Raw genomic sequence first — 15,100 nt, 5'->3', positions numbered from 1 at the left:
TGGCCCTACGCAACGACCTGGGCTCCAACATCAACGTGCTCAAGACCCTCAACCTGCGGTTCCGCTGCTTCCTGGCCAAGGTGCACGAGCTGGAGCGGCGCAACCGGCAGCTGGAGAAGCAGCTGCAGCAGGCGCTGGAGGAGGGCGGCCCCCGCCCCCGCGGGGCCCTGCGCCGCGACCAGGCCGTGCAGACCGGCTTCGTCAGCCCCATCCGGCCCCTGGGGCTGGCGCTGGGCAGCAGCCGGCCCGCGGGGCTCTGCGGGCCCGCCAGGCTGCTGGGCTCCCCCGGCTGCCACCCCGGCGCCCCCCTCGCCCCGTCCCCCCAGCCGCCCCCCTTCGCCGCCTCCTCCCGCTTCATGCCCGGCACCATCTGGTCCTTCTCCCAGGCCCGCCGGCTGGGGCCTGGGCCGGAGACCACCCTGGTGCAGGGCCCGGGGGTCTCCTGGATCCACCCCGACGGGGTGGGCGTGCAGATAGACACCATCACCCCCGAGATACGGGCCCTCTACAACGTGCTGGCCAAGGTGAAGAGGGAGCGTGACGAGTACAAACGCAGGTGAGAAGGGGTGGCCCGGGCCAGGCAGGCGCCCGGGGCCGGGCCGAGCCCCGTCCTGCCAGGGGATCCCAGGGTGGCAGCAGCGGGGAGGGAAGAGAGGGCCAAAGCTGTCCATGGGGCTGTGGGAGGGTGCCGGGGATTCACCTGACATCCAGGAGGGTGCTGGTGTGGGAGGAAGGAGCAGGCATGTTTGGGCAGCAGGGAAGCCGCCCAGCTGTCCAGGAGCTCAGAAAGTGTGAGGTGGAGTTCAAAGGTGAAACTGAGACTCAGAAAAACCTGATGTTGCTTTGGGTCTCCCCCCTTCCTTCTGGTGTTGGAACCTTCTTGGGATACCTATCTCGGCTCTTCCGGCTTTTCAACCCAGTGCGAGGACTAGAAGTTGCCTTTTCAAGTAGGTCAAGTTTGGAAGAAATAGCATGACTCCAGGAGCTGGTGCTTTAAAGGGAGGGAAATCTGGAAACATTTGGGAAGGAAGAGTAGCCCAAAAGGAAGTGAGGAAGATGAGCAGGCAGCAGTGAAGGCACTGCACTGGTTTGGGTTAAAGAGACTCGTGGGAGGAAGAAGTCCCTCTGGATATGAATAAATGTGCTGGGGAACCCCTTGGCAGGGCTGTTGGAGCCCCCAGACCTTTTCCTTCCCTGGCTCTTTCTTACAGCCCAGAAATTACTGCCTGGGCTCTTCTGGGCGAGTGCCCTTGCACCAAATGCTTCAGAGGCAGGCAAGCCGTGCAGCAGCACCCTGCTCCTGGGTGTATTTCCTCCTGCCCAAAATAGCTGCAGCTTGGCACGTGCCTGGGAGAAGCGCGAAGGAGAATGCAAACTAATCTCTTGGCTGCTTTTTTCTTTTTCCTATGGGGTGGCCGCCATTCTTGCACTGTGCCTGTAGCTCTTCTGTTTTGAGTCGAGTTAGATCTGCACGTAGGATGAGGTCAGGCAGTGAGCTGGCATCGCTGGATTGGGACTCAAGGGAGAGCACAGGGCAGAGCAATATGATTAATGGCTTCTTACCACCCTGAGTGACCGAGTTTGAAGAAGCAAAATCACTTTATGATGCTTTAGAAGCAGTTAAAAAACTAATGATTAAGTAGCCACAGGGGCAAAATGTTGCATTTTACCCACATGAAATGTATTGCTGACCGGTGCTTTGGAGCTATGGGTCTGGTGCCAAAATCAAGGCTTGGGATCTAGGATGAAATCTTATATTTTTGGCTATATGAGATGAGAAGGGCTGACCAGACTTTCCTGTGGAATGGCTGATGGTCTAAAGGCACTGAAGAAGGAATGTGGAAAAAAAATGGCATTGCTTTTTTTTTTTCTCACTGATTGCTACTGCTTTTCTGTATGCTTAAGTACTTTTAGCATTAAGCAAGGAGTCAGGTTCTTTTTCCAGGGGTAGACAGCTCTCTTTGCTTTGTGTTTTTAGATTAGATAGTGGGAAGCTAGTGCCACATCAGGGCAATATGAGCTAGGAACATTTTTGACACAGAGGGCTCAAGTCTCACCTGCTCAAAGCTGGAGGCAGGTGGCCAGTGGCAGAGATTAGTGGATTTTCTGCAGGAAAACTGGATTTTCCACACAAAAGTTGTGTAGTGCATGAGACAAGGGGTGCAGGAGGAAACAAGTAGCCCTTTTGGTGGGAGAACAGACTGGATCCTGCTGGTGGAAGTGGTGATGCAGAGCCCTTTAGAGCCCTTTAGAGAGGATCTGTGGAGCTGTGTGTCTGGCTGCGGAGATGACTCTCCTGCTTCCCCTCCCTGGGGCAGGGTTGGCTCAGGTGGAAAGCCAAGTGCGTGGCAGAGTGCTGAAGGAAGACAGAAGAGGATGTTGAGCTTCTGAGCAGTGCTGTGAAAGCCCTGCTTCTCCTGAGGCTCTGTGTAGTTACCCTCTCAAATCAATGCCTGAATCACAGGCAAGTTTGGTTTGTTGGTGCTACTGAAGCTTTGGGAGCAAGGAGAGCTTTTCACGCTTGTCCTGCTCCGGAAGCAGCTTTTGGCAAAGCCCACTGGGGAAGGTGATGGAAGAAGTGGGGACGTGGGGTGAGGGCAAGGGGAGCCATCGGGAGCTGCTGCAAGCCTGTGGGCCAATGCTCTTGGTATAACCTATTTTTAGACTGTGTTACCAGGAGCTGGGAGAAAGCAGATCCCACCCCCAGACCCTTTCCTACACCAGGAACTTTCTGAAAGGCATGGCCATGGCTCCTATGGTCCCAAATATGGGAATGGGATAGGAGGATCCTGTTTCCACACTCTTCCCTTGATGATGACAGACCCTGAGATCCTCCTCTGCTCCCCTGGAGCAGAGACCTTTCTATCACACCAGGCTCTGATCTACTACAGGAACAACGTGGTCTGTCATCCCCAGGTAGCTCTTTACCATCTGAGCGGGGGGCAGAGCGAAGGGATCGCATTAACACAGGATTTCCCGTTCCTCTGCCCTGAGGCTTTGACAGTGAAGCTTGTGCTTTCTGAAGCAGCCTGTGGATTGTAGGGCAGCGTTGCCTCTACACAGCTGCAGAAGAAGGCCCTGCTCCCTGCAGAGCAGTGCAGCAGGAGGAGCTTCTCTTCAGATGTGCAGTGCTTTAAGTTAAAGTCTAGGCTCTCACAGGGAGTGCAGGAGCACTGGGGAGGGATGAGAAGGGATACAGTGGCTTGCAGGAGCCAGGCTTGGGAAGGGCAGAACCGAGGGAGGAGACTGTGACTACGTGCTCTGGAGGGGGGCAAAGGGTGGCTGTGAGCAGCCTACAAACCTGCCAAGGGCCGGGAATCTGAGAGACTCATCAGACCTGTTGTCTGTCTGCTACATCTGCATTTCCAAATAGTTTTTGTCTTTGGATGCTGCAAGTCCGCACAGGGGTGGGGGATGAGTAGCATTATGTTATAGGTGTGCTTTAATTGCCCTGCAAGACAGTGCACCAGTCTGCAGGAAATTGACAGTTAAGGTTAAATTCAAAGTTAGTTCAAACATGGAAAAGGGAAATGCACAGCTTCGAGCACCAAGCAATCTGTATAGTATCCTGTAGCACCAATGTACAGTAGCTGTGCAGTGCAGTAAGGCAGTCCAGTGTTTGCGATGAACAGGATTTTTAAAGGTATGGGAGTTTATTTTGCTATGTGAGCTTCTTCAGAAGGACACATACCTGAGGGCGGAGCGGGGGAGGGGGCTGTGGAGACAGGACTGCGTCTTGTCATGCCGCAGCTTTGGGAGAGTTGGCCTGTAACTGGTAAGGAAGTGACTGTGTCTGTCTGGTGCTGAGGACCTCCTACCCTTGTTCTGTTTTCCCCCCATATTTCTGCATTCGGGCAGGTTGCTGCATTGTAGTGGCACAGGAAGGATGTGCATCTCCCCTTGGCCAGGAGACAGAACTTGAGGGTATGCTCCACTGGACTGGGGCAGGGAAGCTGTGAGCTGGGGTTATATGAGGGAGTCTCGCTTCCAGCCAGCAGCAACCTGGCATAGACTCCCAGCTGCTCTGAGCTGTGGGTGCAGTGATGCAGTCAGGTTATTATTAGGAGTGGTGCATTGCAGAATGGACTGGGAGAAAAGGAGCCAGGCAGAAACAGAGCAAGAAAGAGGTTCGTAAAGGATGGGTATGCAGATTTGTTGTTTACAGTGAGAATCATTGGTGCCTTCTGCCTGGTTAAATCAGAATTTATCCAATCTGTACTCATCACAATGTCAACATGAAATGAATTATTTCAAGTATTTGCTGGTGCAATCTCCTTCCCCAGTGAGTCCAGGCTGTGTAGGCCCAGAGAGAGGCAGAGACCAAAAAAGAGAGTAAGCTTCACGCAGAGGAAGATGCTGAAAATGTTTTGTATGGTGGAATGCGTTTTCTCCCCAGGGACAGAAGCCTTGTTTGAACAGTTCCCATATAAGGAAATTCTACCTTTTAACTTTCTCCTTCCCTCTCTCTTCATCTTTTCCTTCCCACAAAGGGACTCCCTTTCTGTAGCTGTAGGATGGAGCCAGCACCAGTACTAGGACTGAGCACTTTCATTTTGTTGGGATAAGGAGAAGCATTGCCAGCTTTAAGGGCCTAGAAATCCATAGATCAGGACTCTCCCAAATTGTAAGGTTGTCTTGATACCCTGAGATAACAAACGTGAGGGCTTTTCTTGGGCTTTCTGGTTTCCTAAATCTTAGGATTTATTTTTCAAACTTGCTGTAAATAAGGATGTGCAGAGATTTTTCGTGTCCTTGTGCAACTTCAAAAGCTGGGGTCACAGTGGCTGTGTCAGTGCTTGCAAGCGTTAAATAAAAACAAGACAGATGACATCACTGGGAAGGACCCAGCTCTGCTTGCCTTCCTAGAGAAATTCCACTTTCCCAGAAGAACTGGAAGATGAGTGAGAGTACAGCAACCCTGCACTGTACTGCACCACACAGTAGAGCAGTGGGCATGGAGCACGTGCCAACCCATTTGCTTTCTGTGATGCAGTCATTTGGCAAACAGCAGTACAGCCTGGTGGCCTCCCAGCAAAACATGCGTTGGACCAACATTGCAGCGTGACTCAAGATGATGATCTCATGGCAGCGAAATATAACAGAGTCCATTGCCTTGCAATGTGTCTTTGTATAGAAAGGCCAGGCACCTTGCAACTCAGCCTAGCACAGTCTTTTGCAAAGCTACAGAGCCTAATATAGCACCCACCACTAATCCAGTCTATCTGTGGGCTGGCTAACATGGTGCAGCCTTGAATAAAATGGAAGCATGATGGATTCTCCCATGCAGGACAAAACAGTGTTTTTTAATCCAACCTGTTATGCTGTAATGCAGCTGAGAAGAGTCTTATTGCTGCCAGGGCAGTGTGGCCCGGTGCAGGGAAGCCCTCTGCTTTAGTCTAGTCAGGACAGCAGCCTGTTGTATTGAAGCACAGCACAACTATTCATGCTGTAACATGGCCTGGTATTAGATTAGTTTTCACGCTTCTGGACAGATTGGTCCAACTCTGCCATGTCCAGAAAAGCCCGAAGCCCATTACTGTATGTGGTAGCTCAACCTAATGTAACCCAAGGCCAGCTGGGGTGGAGGGTGGACAGAGAGGCCAGCAGGCTGGGTCAGCCTGATGACCAGCTCTGGTGCAGCAGGGAGTGTGATGCAGCTGCCACACAGAGCCTGCAGTTGGTGTCCCCAGCTCCCCCTGGCATGGAGCAGATAAGAGTTGGCACACACAAAGTGAGGTCAGTGGAGAGCATTGTGGGGCTGGGTTTGCGGCCAGGAGAGCTGACGGGCATTTGGCAGCTGTAGCTGCCTGGAAACAGTGTTGCATTCCTGGGTGTATTCCTCCTGCCCACCCTTGGTGCCAGTGTCACCTCCTCATGGATAGCTTTGGGGTGAGGGAGGGACCCTGCAGCTGCCACTCCACCCTCTCCGGCAGCCAGCAATGCGAGGCAGTCAGGATTTGACCAGCACATTTGTCTCCGTAGGTGGGAAGAGGAGTACACAGTGCGTGTCCAGCTTCAGGACCGAGTGGCTGAGCTGCAGGAGGTGCGTAGCCCTCTCCCCCCCTTTTCTTGTACAGCAGCTGCCCCATGCTGACACTGACTGGCGTGTCTCTCTCTACTCTGGGGCAGGAAGCCCAAGAGGCTGAAGCATGCCAAGAGGAACTGGCTATGAAGGTGGAGCAGCTCAAGGCAGAGCTTGTTGTCTTCAAGGGACTGATGAGCAATGTGAGTCTTTGACCCCTCTCCACCCTGGCAGCGGTTGCCTGCTAGAGTGGTGGGCACCAGGCTGCTTTGCACTTCCTCAAAGCAGTGGCAGACTCACAGGAGAGAGGGCCTGCACAGAAGTGCAGCTGTGCTAGATCAAAGCTGCTTGGTGGAGCACGTCCAGCACACAGGTAGCCTGACAGGGTTGGTCCTGGGTGTGGTGAGCTCAGAGGGAAGGTGAATGCGGTCCCAGAGCATGGGGACTTTTATTGCCAATAGGAACATGAAGGCTCCGACTGCTGTGTGCCTTGCCTAATCCTCCTCCTCCTTTGTCCCACTCCTGCGGTGCCATGATGGTCCTTGTGGGTTCAGAACATCACGGAGCTGGACACCAAGATCCAAGAGAAGGCCATGAAGGTGGACATGGACATCTGCCGGCGTATTGACATCACTGCCAAGCTGTGTGACGTGGCACAGCAGCGGAACTGCGAGGACATGATCAAGATGTTTCAGGTGAGATGTGCCTGCTGCTGACCCAGATTTGGCAGACATCTCTGGGGAGAAGTGTTCCCAAAGGAGGGAGAAGGCTGAGACAACAACATGTCCCTGCTAGGGAAGACACTTGGTCACCCTGACCCTTGCTCCAGGTGGTCCCTTGCTCGCTCTGTCTCTCTGTCTCTCTGTCTCTCTCTCTCTCTCGCTCGGATGCTGTGCTTTGGGAGCATCAGGTAAAAGGGCACAGAGAGGAGGCAGATGCTCCAAATGTTGCTTCAGGCATCAAGAGTCCCCTCAACCTTTTTTTGTTCTGTAGTGTTGGGCCCTGGGACCCCACAGTGATAGGGAAGCAGTTGCAGGAGGGAGATAAGGTGCCTGAGTGTCTGTCTCTAACTCCATCTCTCTCCTTCCCCTCCCCTCTCCGTCATCTTCTCTCTGTCTCTGTCTCTCTTCTCTATCTCTGTCTCTCTTTTCTCTTTCTGGATGTTGCTGCCTTTCTCTCTTTTTTCCCTACAGAAGCAGCTGGTTAGTTTCATTCAGTTGAGAAAGTGTACAAACTATAAACTTTCTGTAAAATAAGGTCGGACTGTAAAAATTGACATATTTCACTTTTTTTAGACTCTGTCTGTTTTTTCCTGTCTCTTTTGCTGTACTTGTCTCTGTCTCTGAATCAAGGTGGTGGGTGATTTGTGTTCTGCAATAAAACCACATTGTTTTCTCATCATATTCATAGATTCCATCTTTAGTTGCTTAGTTTTAATTTTAGAAAATGCTAAAAACATTTTAGCCATTGCACCATCTTTAACCTGATCATAATAAGCCTGTCTTTCTCTCTCTCTCTCTCTCTTTCTCTCACTTTTCTTCCTTCCTTCCTTTCTTCCTTTCTTTCTTTCCATCTCTCTTTCCCTATCTTTCTGTCCCTCCACCATTCCTTTTCTCTCCATCTCCTCTCAACTACCTACTCCTGACCTCGGACCCGGCCTCGTTTCTGTAGTCTCTGCACTTGTCTCCCGTTAAGGTCCCAGCCTCGGTGGGGCGGAAGCGGGAACGGAAGCAGGTCAGCGACGAAGACACCTCGCTCTCAGAGAGTGATGCCTCCCGAAAACCTGAAGAGGAAGAGGAGGATGAGACCACAGCCATGAGTATCAATGAGGAAATGCAGAGAATGCTAAACCAGCTGTGAGTGTGGCCCAGCCTTGCTCCAGCCCACCCACTGCAGCTCCACACCTCTGCTATCCTGCATTGAGGAAGACAGTTGTGCAAATTGACCGCTGCTCCCCTGCTTCCCCTACTCCCGGTGCAGCGCTGAGCCCCCCACTCCAACTCCGTGGCCTGACGTGACATGTGGCCAGCCCAGCTGTGGGCATAGGCTGTGGCTTTATGCCACAGCCAGGGAAAGTGGCCTGCCGCACTCCTGAATAGGCCCTGTAATAGCGCATGTCCTTATGGTGCAACAGCCTTTCTTGGCCCCAGTGGCCCCACACACTCCTCGTGTGTGCCCTGGGTGTGAAGGCTGCTGGTTTGGGAGGTATGGAACAGGAGCAGTCTGCAGCTCCTGTTTTTGGAAGAGGCTGAGAAGGCAGTTGCTGCTGCAGAGCAGTACTTATGTCCTGTGCTCTACAGCTGTACCTGGTAGGTCTGACCTCGCAGGAGACCAGGACCTGAGCCCTCCTGTACTGTGGGTAGGGAACTGGTCCAGCATCTGGCTATACCCTATAGCTGTGCTGCTTCTTTGTACTCCTGGTCCGTCTAGGTCCTGTGGGAGGGTGCTCCCAGCTTGCTCCCCTCCCCATGAGGAGCGTGCGTAAGGTATATTTTGCCAAAAGGCCTGCTTCAGTTTCCCTTGTGCCCTCGCATCTGTAGTCATGCCCTTTTGGGGTGGTGTGTGGCATGCTGAGCAACAGCATATCCCCTCCACATCCCTCCTATTAGCAGCATTCCTAGGTTTTATGAGTCATCACCTGCATTTGTTGGGGCTCCTGATCATAAAGTCAGTCCCTTCCCTGTCAGCTGTCAGTTGTGGGCAGGCCTGAGCTCACCCAGGCCAGGACCCCTGATGGTTACAGCACTGCCTGCAAGCAGGGGCAAAGCCTGCGGAATGGGCACAGGCAGCATCCAGCCCTCTGCCCCTTACTGTTCTCCCTGCTCAGAGTTTTCTGTTCAATGCTGAAGTGCTCTTCCCTTGTCTCCAGGAGGGAATATGACTTTGAAGATGACTGTGACAGCCTTACGTGGGAGGAGACGGAAGAAACACTGCTCCTCTGGGAGGATTTCTCAGGATATGCCATTGCAGCTGCAGAGGTGCAGGGGGAGGTAACGGTAGTGTCAGCTTCTCCGTCAGATTCAGGCCTGGGCTTGCACTTTCTCTCTGGGAGAGAAACTTGATCCTGCTTGAGCCTGGAGAGATGCTCATTCAAAGACCAAACTTCAGCCCTTCCATCCCTTAGAGGCCTGTACAGGTACTTTCCCCTCGCTCCTTCTCTTGAGTGCCTTACCACATCCTTGTGAAGGGCCTCACTTCTCACTGTTACGCAGAGCAGAGGCCTCTAGACTGAAAGGTGTGCTAAAGGCATGGTCTGCACACCAGGGGAGAGGTGCCTGTCCCAGCTGCAGCCCCTTGAGAAGAGAGACTGCCTCTCTCTGCTCTGGACTCTGGCGGGTCCCTGTTTGGTCTCTCCAGCCCAACTTCCTGCTTTTTGAGCAGGGCAGCAACCTCAGCCCAAGCTCAGGCCTCAGTCTAGCCAAAACCTCTGCTGTTTTGTGACTTTTGACCCTAGCAGTCCACTGGGGACGTGTTGTGTTTGGACTTGCTCTGTGCATCTACTGCACTCCCCAGTAGCTCTGTGCATTGCTGGGCTTTTTCTGGGCTGAAGCGTTCACTGCCTGCCCAAGGTGCTAAGTCTCAGGTCTCTTTACCCCAAGTTGCTGGGACTGAGTCCTACCTTGTTTATCATTCTGTCTGACTACACTGCTTCTATTTCTCCTCTTTTTCTGATGCTGACAGTTCTTTTTCTAACTTCTCTCTCTTTCCTTTGGTTCCTCATGTTGGACATCTCTCTGCCTCTAAACGTGCTGTCTCCTCTCCCCAGCAGCAGGATGACAGCCTGGAGAAGGTGATCAAGGACACAGAGTCATTGTTCAAGAGCCGTGAGAAGGAATATCAGGAAACCATCGACCAAATAGAGGTGGGAGGAGGAGGAAGTGGGGAGGACATGACATAAAAGGGTGGGAAATGAGGGAGTGGGTCCCTGGAGGAGGAAGAAACAAACTGCTAGAGCAGGTAGTTGATAATGGGGGGTGGCAGCCTAGGATTTGGTCATGCCCCCTGCTCTGCACTGCACCCTGTGCTCATCTCTGCATTGCTTCCCTTATGCAGCTGGAGCTGGCCACAGCCAAGAATGACATGAACCGGCACCTGCATGAGTACATGGAAATGTGCAGCATGAAGCGGGGTTTGGATGTACAGATGGAGACCTGCCGGCGGCTCATCACTCAGTCTGGGGACAGGTGAGCTTGAGTGGGAGGGCCAGGATACCTGTGCTCTGGGCAAGGACTGGAGCCAGAGTGGTGGTGACTAGGAGCTGACAGCACTCAGTAGTACTCCCTACCCTGTCCTGGTGTGGCTTGGGGACAGGACAGTCCCTAGATCCAGGGCCATTGTATTTCCAGTGACCAGCACCCTCATAGGTCATGGTGCCATGTCTTCATAAGGTGAATTGCACATGGGTCAGTTTTGACAGGCAACTGTGTAAAGAGGCCATGACACCCCTGACAGAGAGAGGAGCTGCCACTGTGCAGGGACATTGTATGGGTTCATGGGAGTGTGGAGCCAGGGTGGCTCCAAGCTGGGCACATCTGTGGTGGGCTCTCACTCTCACCCCTAGCCTCACATAACTTGCCCGGGTCCTGCTCTGAGCAGGCTCCTCTGGCATCTCCCCCAGCACCCAAGGATTCCCACTGGCCTGCACGAGCCCCAGGGGAGTGATGGGGTATCTCAGCTTCTCTTCTCCTCACTTTGGTGCCCCAACTGGAGGGCATGCTTGGCCCTTCCCCTTCTCCTCAGCACTGATTTGACCACAGCCCTTTATTCTTCTTTCCAGGAAGTCTCCTGCCTTCACCCCAGCCTCAAACAGTGAATCAGCCCCGAACGAGGAGAGTGAGGAGTCTGACCGTGATCCCCCGAGTGATGCCTCCATCAGATAATTAGGGGAGGCCCTGTTCCTTCAGCTCCCTTTCCTGGCAAAGGGTTGTCTGAGCCATGCCTGGGAGAGACTAAGAGGGACATGGAGCCTCTGGTAAACTTCTGTCATCCATGCCATCCCCATTTGGGAGTGGTTGGCAAATCTCCGCACACAGGATGGCCTGTAAATGGGAATAGCTAGATAGACCTGAGGGCCCTTATCTGGTCTCCTCATCCTTCAACCCCCCTCTCTATTCCCTTTCCCTGCTTTGGTTTAACTGCGGTTCAGACAGGGAGGCTCCACATTTACCACAGCACTGTTCTCCAGGAATTGTCCCCAGGTCCTCCCAAGCCCACCTCCTCCAGCCTCTGTCCTGGTGTACTTGACCTGCCCCCTCCCTCCTGCCCACCTTGTGCCGCACAGAAGCAGAACCAGAGCTGTACCTCTCTGCAAACTGGACCTGATACTGGTGCCAACTGGACCGAGGCCTGGATTCTCTCTATCCTTACTGCTCACTGAGCATGTGTGTGGTCCCTGCACCACGCCACACCAGGTACCAAGAGCCTCTCCTCCTCCAGGGCAGAGACTGAGTCCTGCTCACCATGCACTTTGCTTTGCCGCGTTTGTGGTGCGTGTGTGACGCACATGTATGTGTTTGTTATGGAAATGAGGGATCATTAAATGGGACAGTTACCTTTTCTACAGCTTCTCTGGGTGTGACCTCTCACTGTGCTGCAGCAGGTGCTGGAATGTGCTACTTGAAGGCAGAGAAATTCCCTGTGGGCTTTCTCTGCCAGATCCTGTTCCAAGCTTACTTCAGCTGGGACCTCCCTCAGGGATGCTTCTGTCCCTCAGATATGCCTGGTCTCACCAGCAGGAGAAAGTTGGCAAAGAGATCCCTGTTTCTGGAGTCACAAACCCTCCAAGGACCATGTGTAACATTAATACTGCATGGACCGAACTCCATGTTAAAAATAAAACTGAACCAAGTTGTTCTGTCAGAACCAACACTGATGGCACCTGCTTCTGATGCATCTGTGCCTCTTTGCCACAAGGTAATGTGTGCGTCCTCACTCAACTTTCTCCCAATTCCTGTTTTTTAAAAAACACTTGCTTTTGCACAATATCAATGGTTAGCAGGGGGCTGATGCTGAGGGCAGAGGGAAGGAATGACTGAGCAATTCTGACCACAGTTCTACTGAGGAAACAAAACTGAAGCTGGCTTGTGCCTTGTGAACCTTCCTGTCTAATAGCTTGGTCTTTTCTGCTGCATCAGCTCTTCTGCGGATGAGCGTCTTCTCACCTTTCCTCAGTCCCATGTCTAACCCAGGCATAATCACAGATGGGTTTTCCCCTGTCCTACCACCCCTTGTGGCATTTACCTGCCTAGACCTTACACCTCTTCCTCCAGTGATGTGACATTTGAATCCTCTAGGGTGGGAGGGGGGGATTGGTGACATGCTGTGAGATAGTGTTTTGCCAGATCATCTGCAGATCAGTGGAGTCAGGCTGCATAGCACAGGCAGGTGAAGCTCCAGAGAGAAATGCTCCTTAGAAAAGGCCAGGAAGGGAAGATAAAGTAGATTGTGGTATAATTTTGCAGGGTCTCTGGAAGTAAATCTGGGAGTTTGGATCCTCTATAAGATTAGGTAAGGTAGATGATAAAATGAGGGGGGTGGAGGGAATACAACAGTTTATCTCCATAGATAGCTCCACAGCTTTGGCTTGTGTAACTAATGCTCCCATGCACTTGGGCTGTGAGCGCTTGCACATCTGCACAACACAATGCAGAGGGTCAGCATTTAAGCAGGGTGAGGTCCTTTGCGTGTGCCTGCAAGGTATGTTAAGGCATGTGTTAGCATTTCAGCTTAGCTTAAACTATCTGGGTAGATTGGCTAATGGGCGTGGGTAAGTGAACCTGTGCAAATTACAAGACAAGTTAGTAGCTGGGTAAACCTCCAGGCCAGGATACAGCTGGGGCACTGCTTATGGTATTGGGAAATTGCCATTCTTTAGGTGATAGTCTGCTCTTGCTGGGATCCAGCTTTTGGGTGCTGCATTTACCTTTCATCAGGAAGCTGGAAGAGTGTTTAATAGCAGCAGAAGTGTGCTCCCATTCTGCCCTCATAACATGCTGTTGCACAGACAGATAGGAGGTATGTGCCTTGGGCCCTGGCTCCCCTCAGCTGCCTGTCATGAGACAGGGCATTTGCTCTAACTGCAGCCTCTCTTCCATTTCACCTTGCCTGATTGTTTTTGGTTACTTTCTCTCTTCCCTTCTAATTTTTTTTCCTTCCTAAAAGAACAAAAAAACAGAGGAAGTACATTAATCTGTGCCCAAGCTTTTTCTTTTGAGAGAGGATCCCTCACACACAGTAGCTGTCCGATCATTTTACATCCTGCCCAGAGGCTCTCTGGTGCTTGCAAATTTCCTTTCCCATACCTTTCTTTGCAGCTTTTCCTGCCCTTTTTCTGATGCAGAGATCTCTGTGATTGTCTGGCTGACTAAGTCTAGCTTCCTCTGTGCATAATCCATGACACACATGTCTTGGCCTATGACCTGTCCTTGAAGAAACCCACAGGACTGTCGAGGATGTACTCTAATAGATTTCAAACATCAAGTACAGAAGGACCAACTTTTCTGCCTCTAGAAATTTTTGCCTAGAGAAGCATCTGTTGCTGTCAGACCCCTGTGTACCAGAACACATGAGGATCTGAGTGCCACACTACTGTCAGACTTTTATCTTCAATGAAACAGAGATCTTCCCTACACAGGTGTGCAAGATGCTATTTACTGGTGAATTGTATTGCCAGCAATAGGCTCTTCCCTCTACCAGTGTGAAAGCCCATGAGATCCCACTGGCAGGACTTGCAACACTGATTCTTAGCTTCAGTGTGGGAAGCACAGCCCCAGGCCTTCAGTGTTAGCCAGACCATCTCTTCTGCGTGTCTGTCTATCCCTCAGTGATAATTCTACATCTTTGATGCTGGATATGAGGAGAAGTGGATCTTCCATTTATTTAACTCTTCCCTGAGGGCTCCTCTCCTTTCTTTGGGGAGTATCTAGCCTGCTTTTCTCCAGCATGAACTCTGCCAGGTGCTGTAATAACTAGGAACTGTACAGCACTATGCTGCATCTCATCTCCCTCACCTCATCCCCTTGTCCAGGACTGCTCTCACCAGCACTTGCTTAAGAAGCAATATTGGAAGAAACTGTTTAGAGGAGACCCAGGTCTTGCTGCTCGATCTTTCTGAACATCTTCTGGTCTGTATTCATCTCACAAGGAATAATCATGTGTCACCTTTACCCCTGGACCACAACCCATTCAAAATCTTTGCATTTGGCCTGGACTTTCTCAAGGTCTCAGTTGCAGGGGCAGCTTGAGTGGGTGGAGGGGGCCTTTTCTTATCCTTGACCCAGCGGATGAGGTGATGAAATGAACTTTAGAGGAGGGGGTCACTCACTGTCTCCAGCTGATTGTGCTCACTGGTGAACATGTCTCAGCTGAACCTAGTGTGGTACCTAGCACACCAGCACAGACCTTGGCACGCAGGGGACAAAGGCTTGTCCTGCTCAGTGTCCATGCATTAATGTGAACAGGTTTATTGCCCAGGTATAGGTCAAGTAAGGATGTGTCTTGCTGAATGGTGTCCCATGGAGTGAGCTTCTGGGACTACCCATCCAGGCAGTCCCTCTCTCAGCTTCCATCTCAGGAGTCTTCAGATGTGGGTGCTGTCTGGTCACCTCTGTGAATAGCTGTCCAAGACCATCCTTTTAGGATCATATCTCTCTGGATTGGCGGTGAGGTCCTCCCACTGAATATTTAGGCAGGCTGGTTCAGCTTCCCCACCCTACACAAGTACCTGCTGGTGGAGATTCACTTAGGCAGCCTAGGAACATGGCAAACCAACCTGCTAGTGATTGCTCTGTCTTCTCCCTCCCCAACATTTGGGCTATTGTGTGTAGGTGAGAACATGCTTGACGTCTATATCAGCAATGGGAGTGGCATAAAAACGTTCATTCCTTTGAGGCAAGGGCTGTCCCCCAACTGGAACAGACCCACTTGTCATTATCGTACCTCTGTGAGGCACCAAGGGACCCTATCAGCCTTTGAGTTGGGGTGAAAGACACAGTTCTCTGTCTTGGCTGCTATACTACATGCAAGTTGTGCTGAGATCAGCCTCTTGGCAAGGGACTTCAACAGAAGGTGCTAGGAATT

The 15,100-nt window shown here is 52.0% G+C and overlaps 1 protein-coding gene across 2 annotated transcripts; it reads left to right on the top strand.

The window, feature by feature from the left end:
• Positions 1 to 312: 312 nt before the first annotated feature.
• IFFO1 (intermediate filament family orphan 1) lies at positions 313 to 11,584 on the top strand. 2 transcript variants are annotated; one of them, XM_026090252.1, is made up of 9 exons: positions 313 to 556; positions 5,983 to 6,043; positions 6,130 to 6,225; positions 6,577 to 6,717; positions 7,694 to 7,878; positions 8,892 to 9,000; positions 9,792 to 9,884; positions 10,076 to 10,206; positions 10,800 to 11,584. In XM_026090252.1, exons 1-9 carry the CDS (start codon positions 357 to 359, stop codon positions 10,900 to 10,902), a joined length of 1,119 nt encoding a protein of 372 aa, XP_025946037.1. In that variant the 5' UTR covers positions 313 to 356; the 3' UTR covers positions 10,903 to 11,584. The 2 variants fall into 2 exon arrangements, with proteins under 2 accessions (XP_025946037.1, XP_025946035.1); XM_026090250.1 differs by having other exon boundaries at positions 8,892 to 9,012.
• The last annotated feature ends 3,516 nt before the right edge of the window (positions 11,585 to 15,100 follow it).

This window comes from Apteryx rowi, unplaced genomic scaffold (assembly GCF_003343035.1).
Source record: "Apteryx rowi isolate R43461 unplaced genomic scaffold, aptRow1 scaffold_853, whole genome shotgun sequence".
NCBI classification, from domain to species: domain Eukaryota; kingdom Metazoa; phylum Chordata; class Aves; order Apterygiformes; family Apterygidae; genus Apteryx; species Apteryx rowi.
The sequence above is the reverse complement of the archived record's forward strand: the minus strand, read 5'-3'. Positions and strand labels throughout refer to the sequence as shown.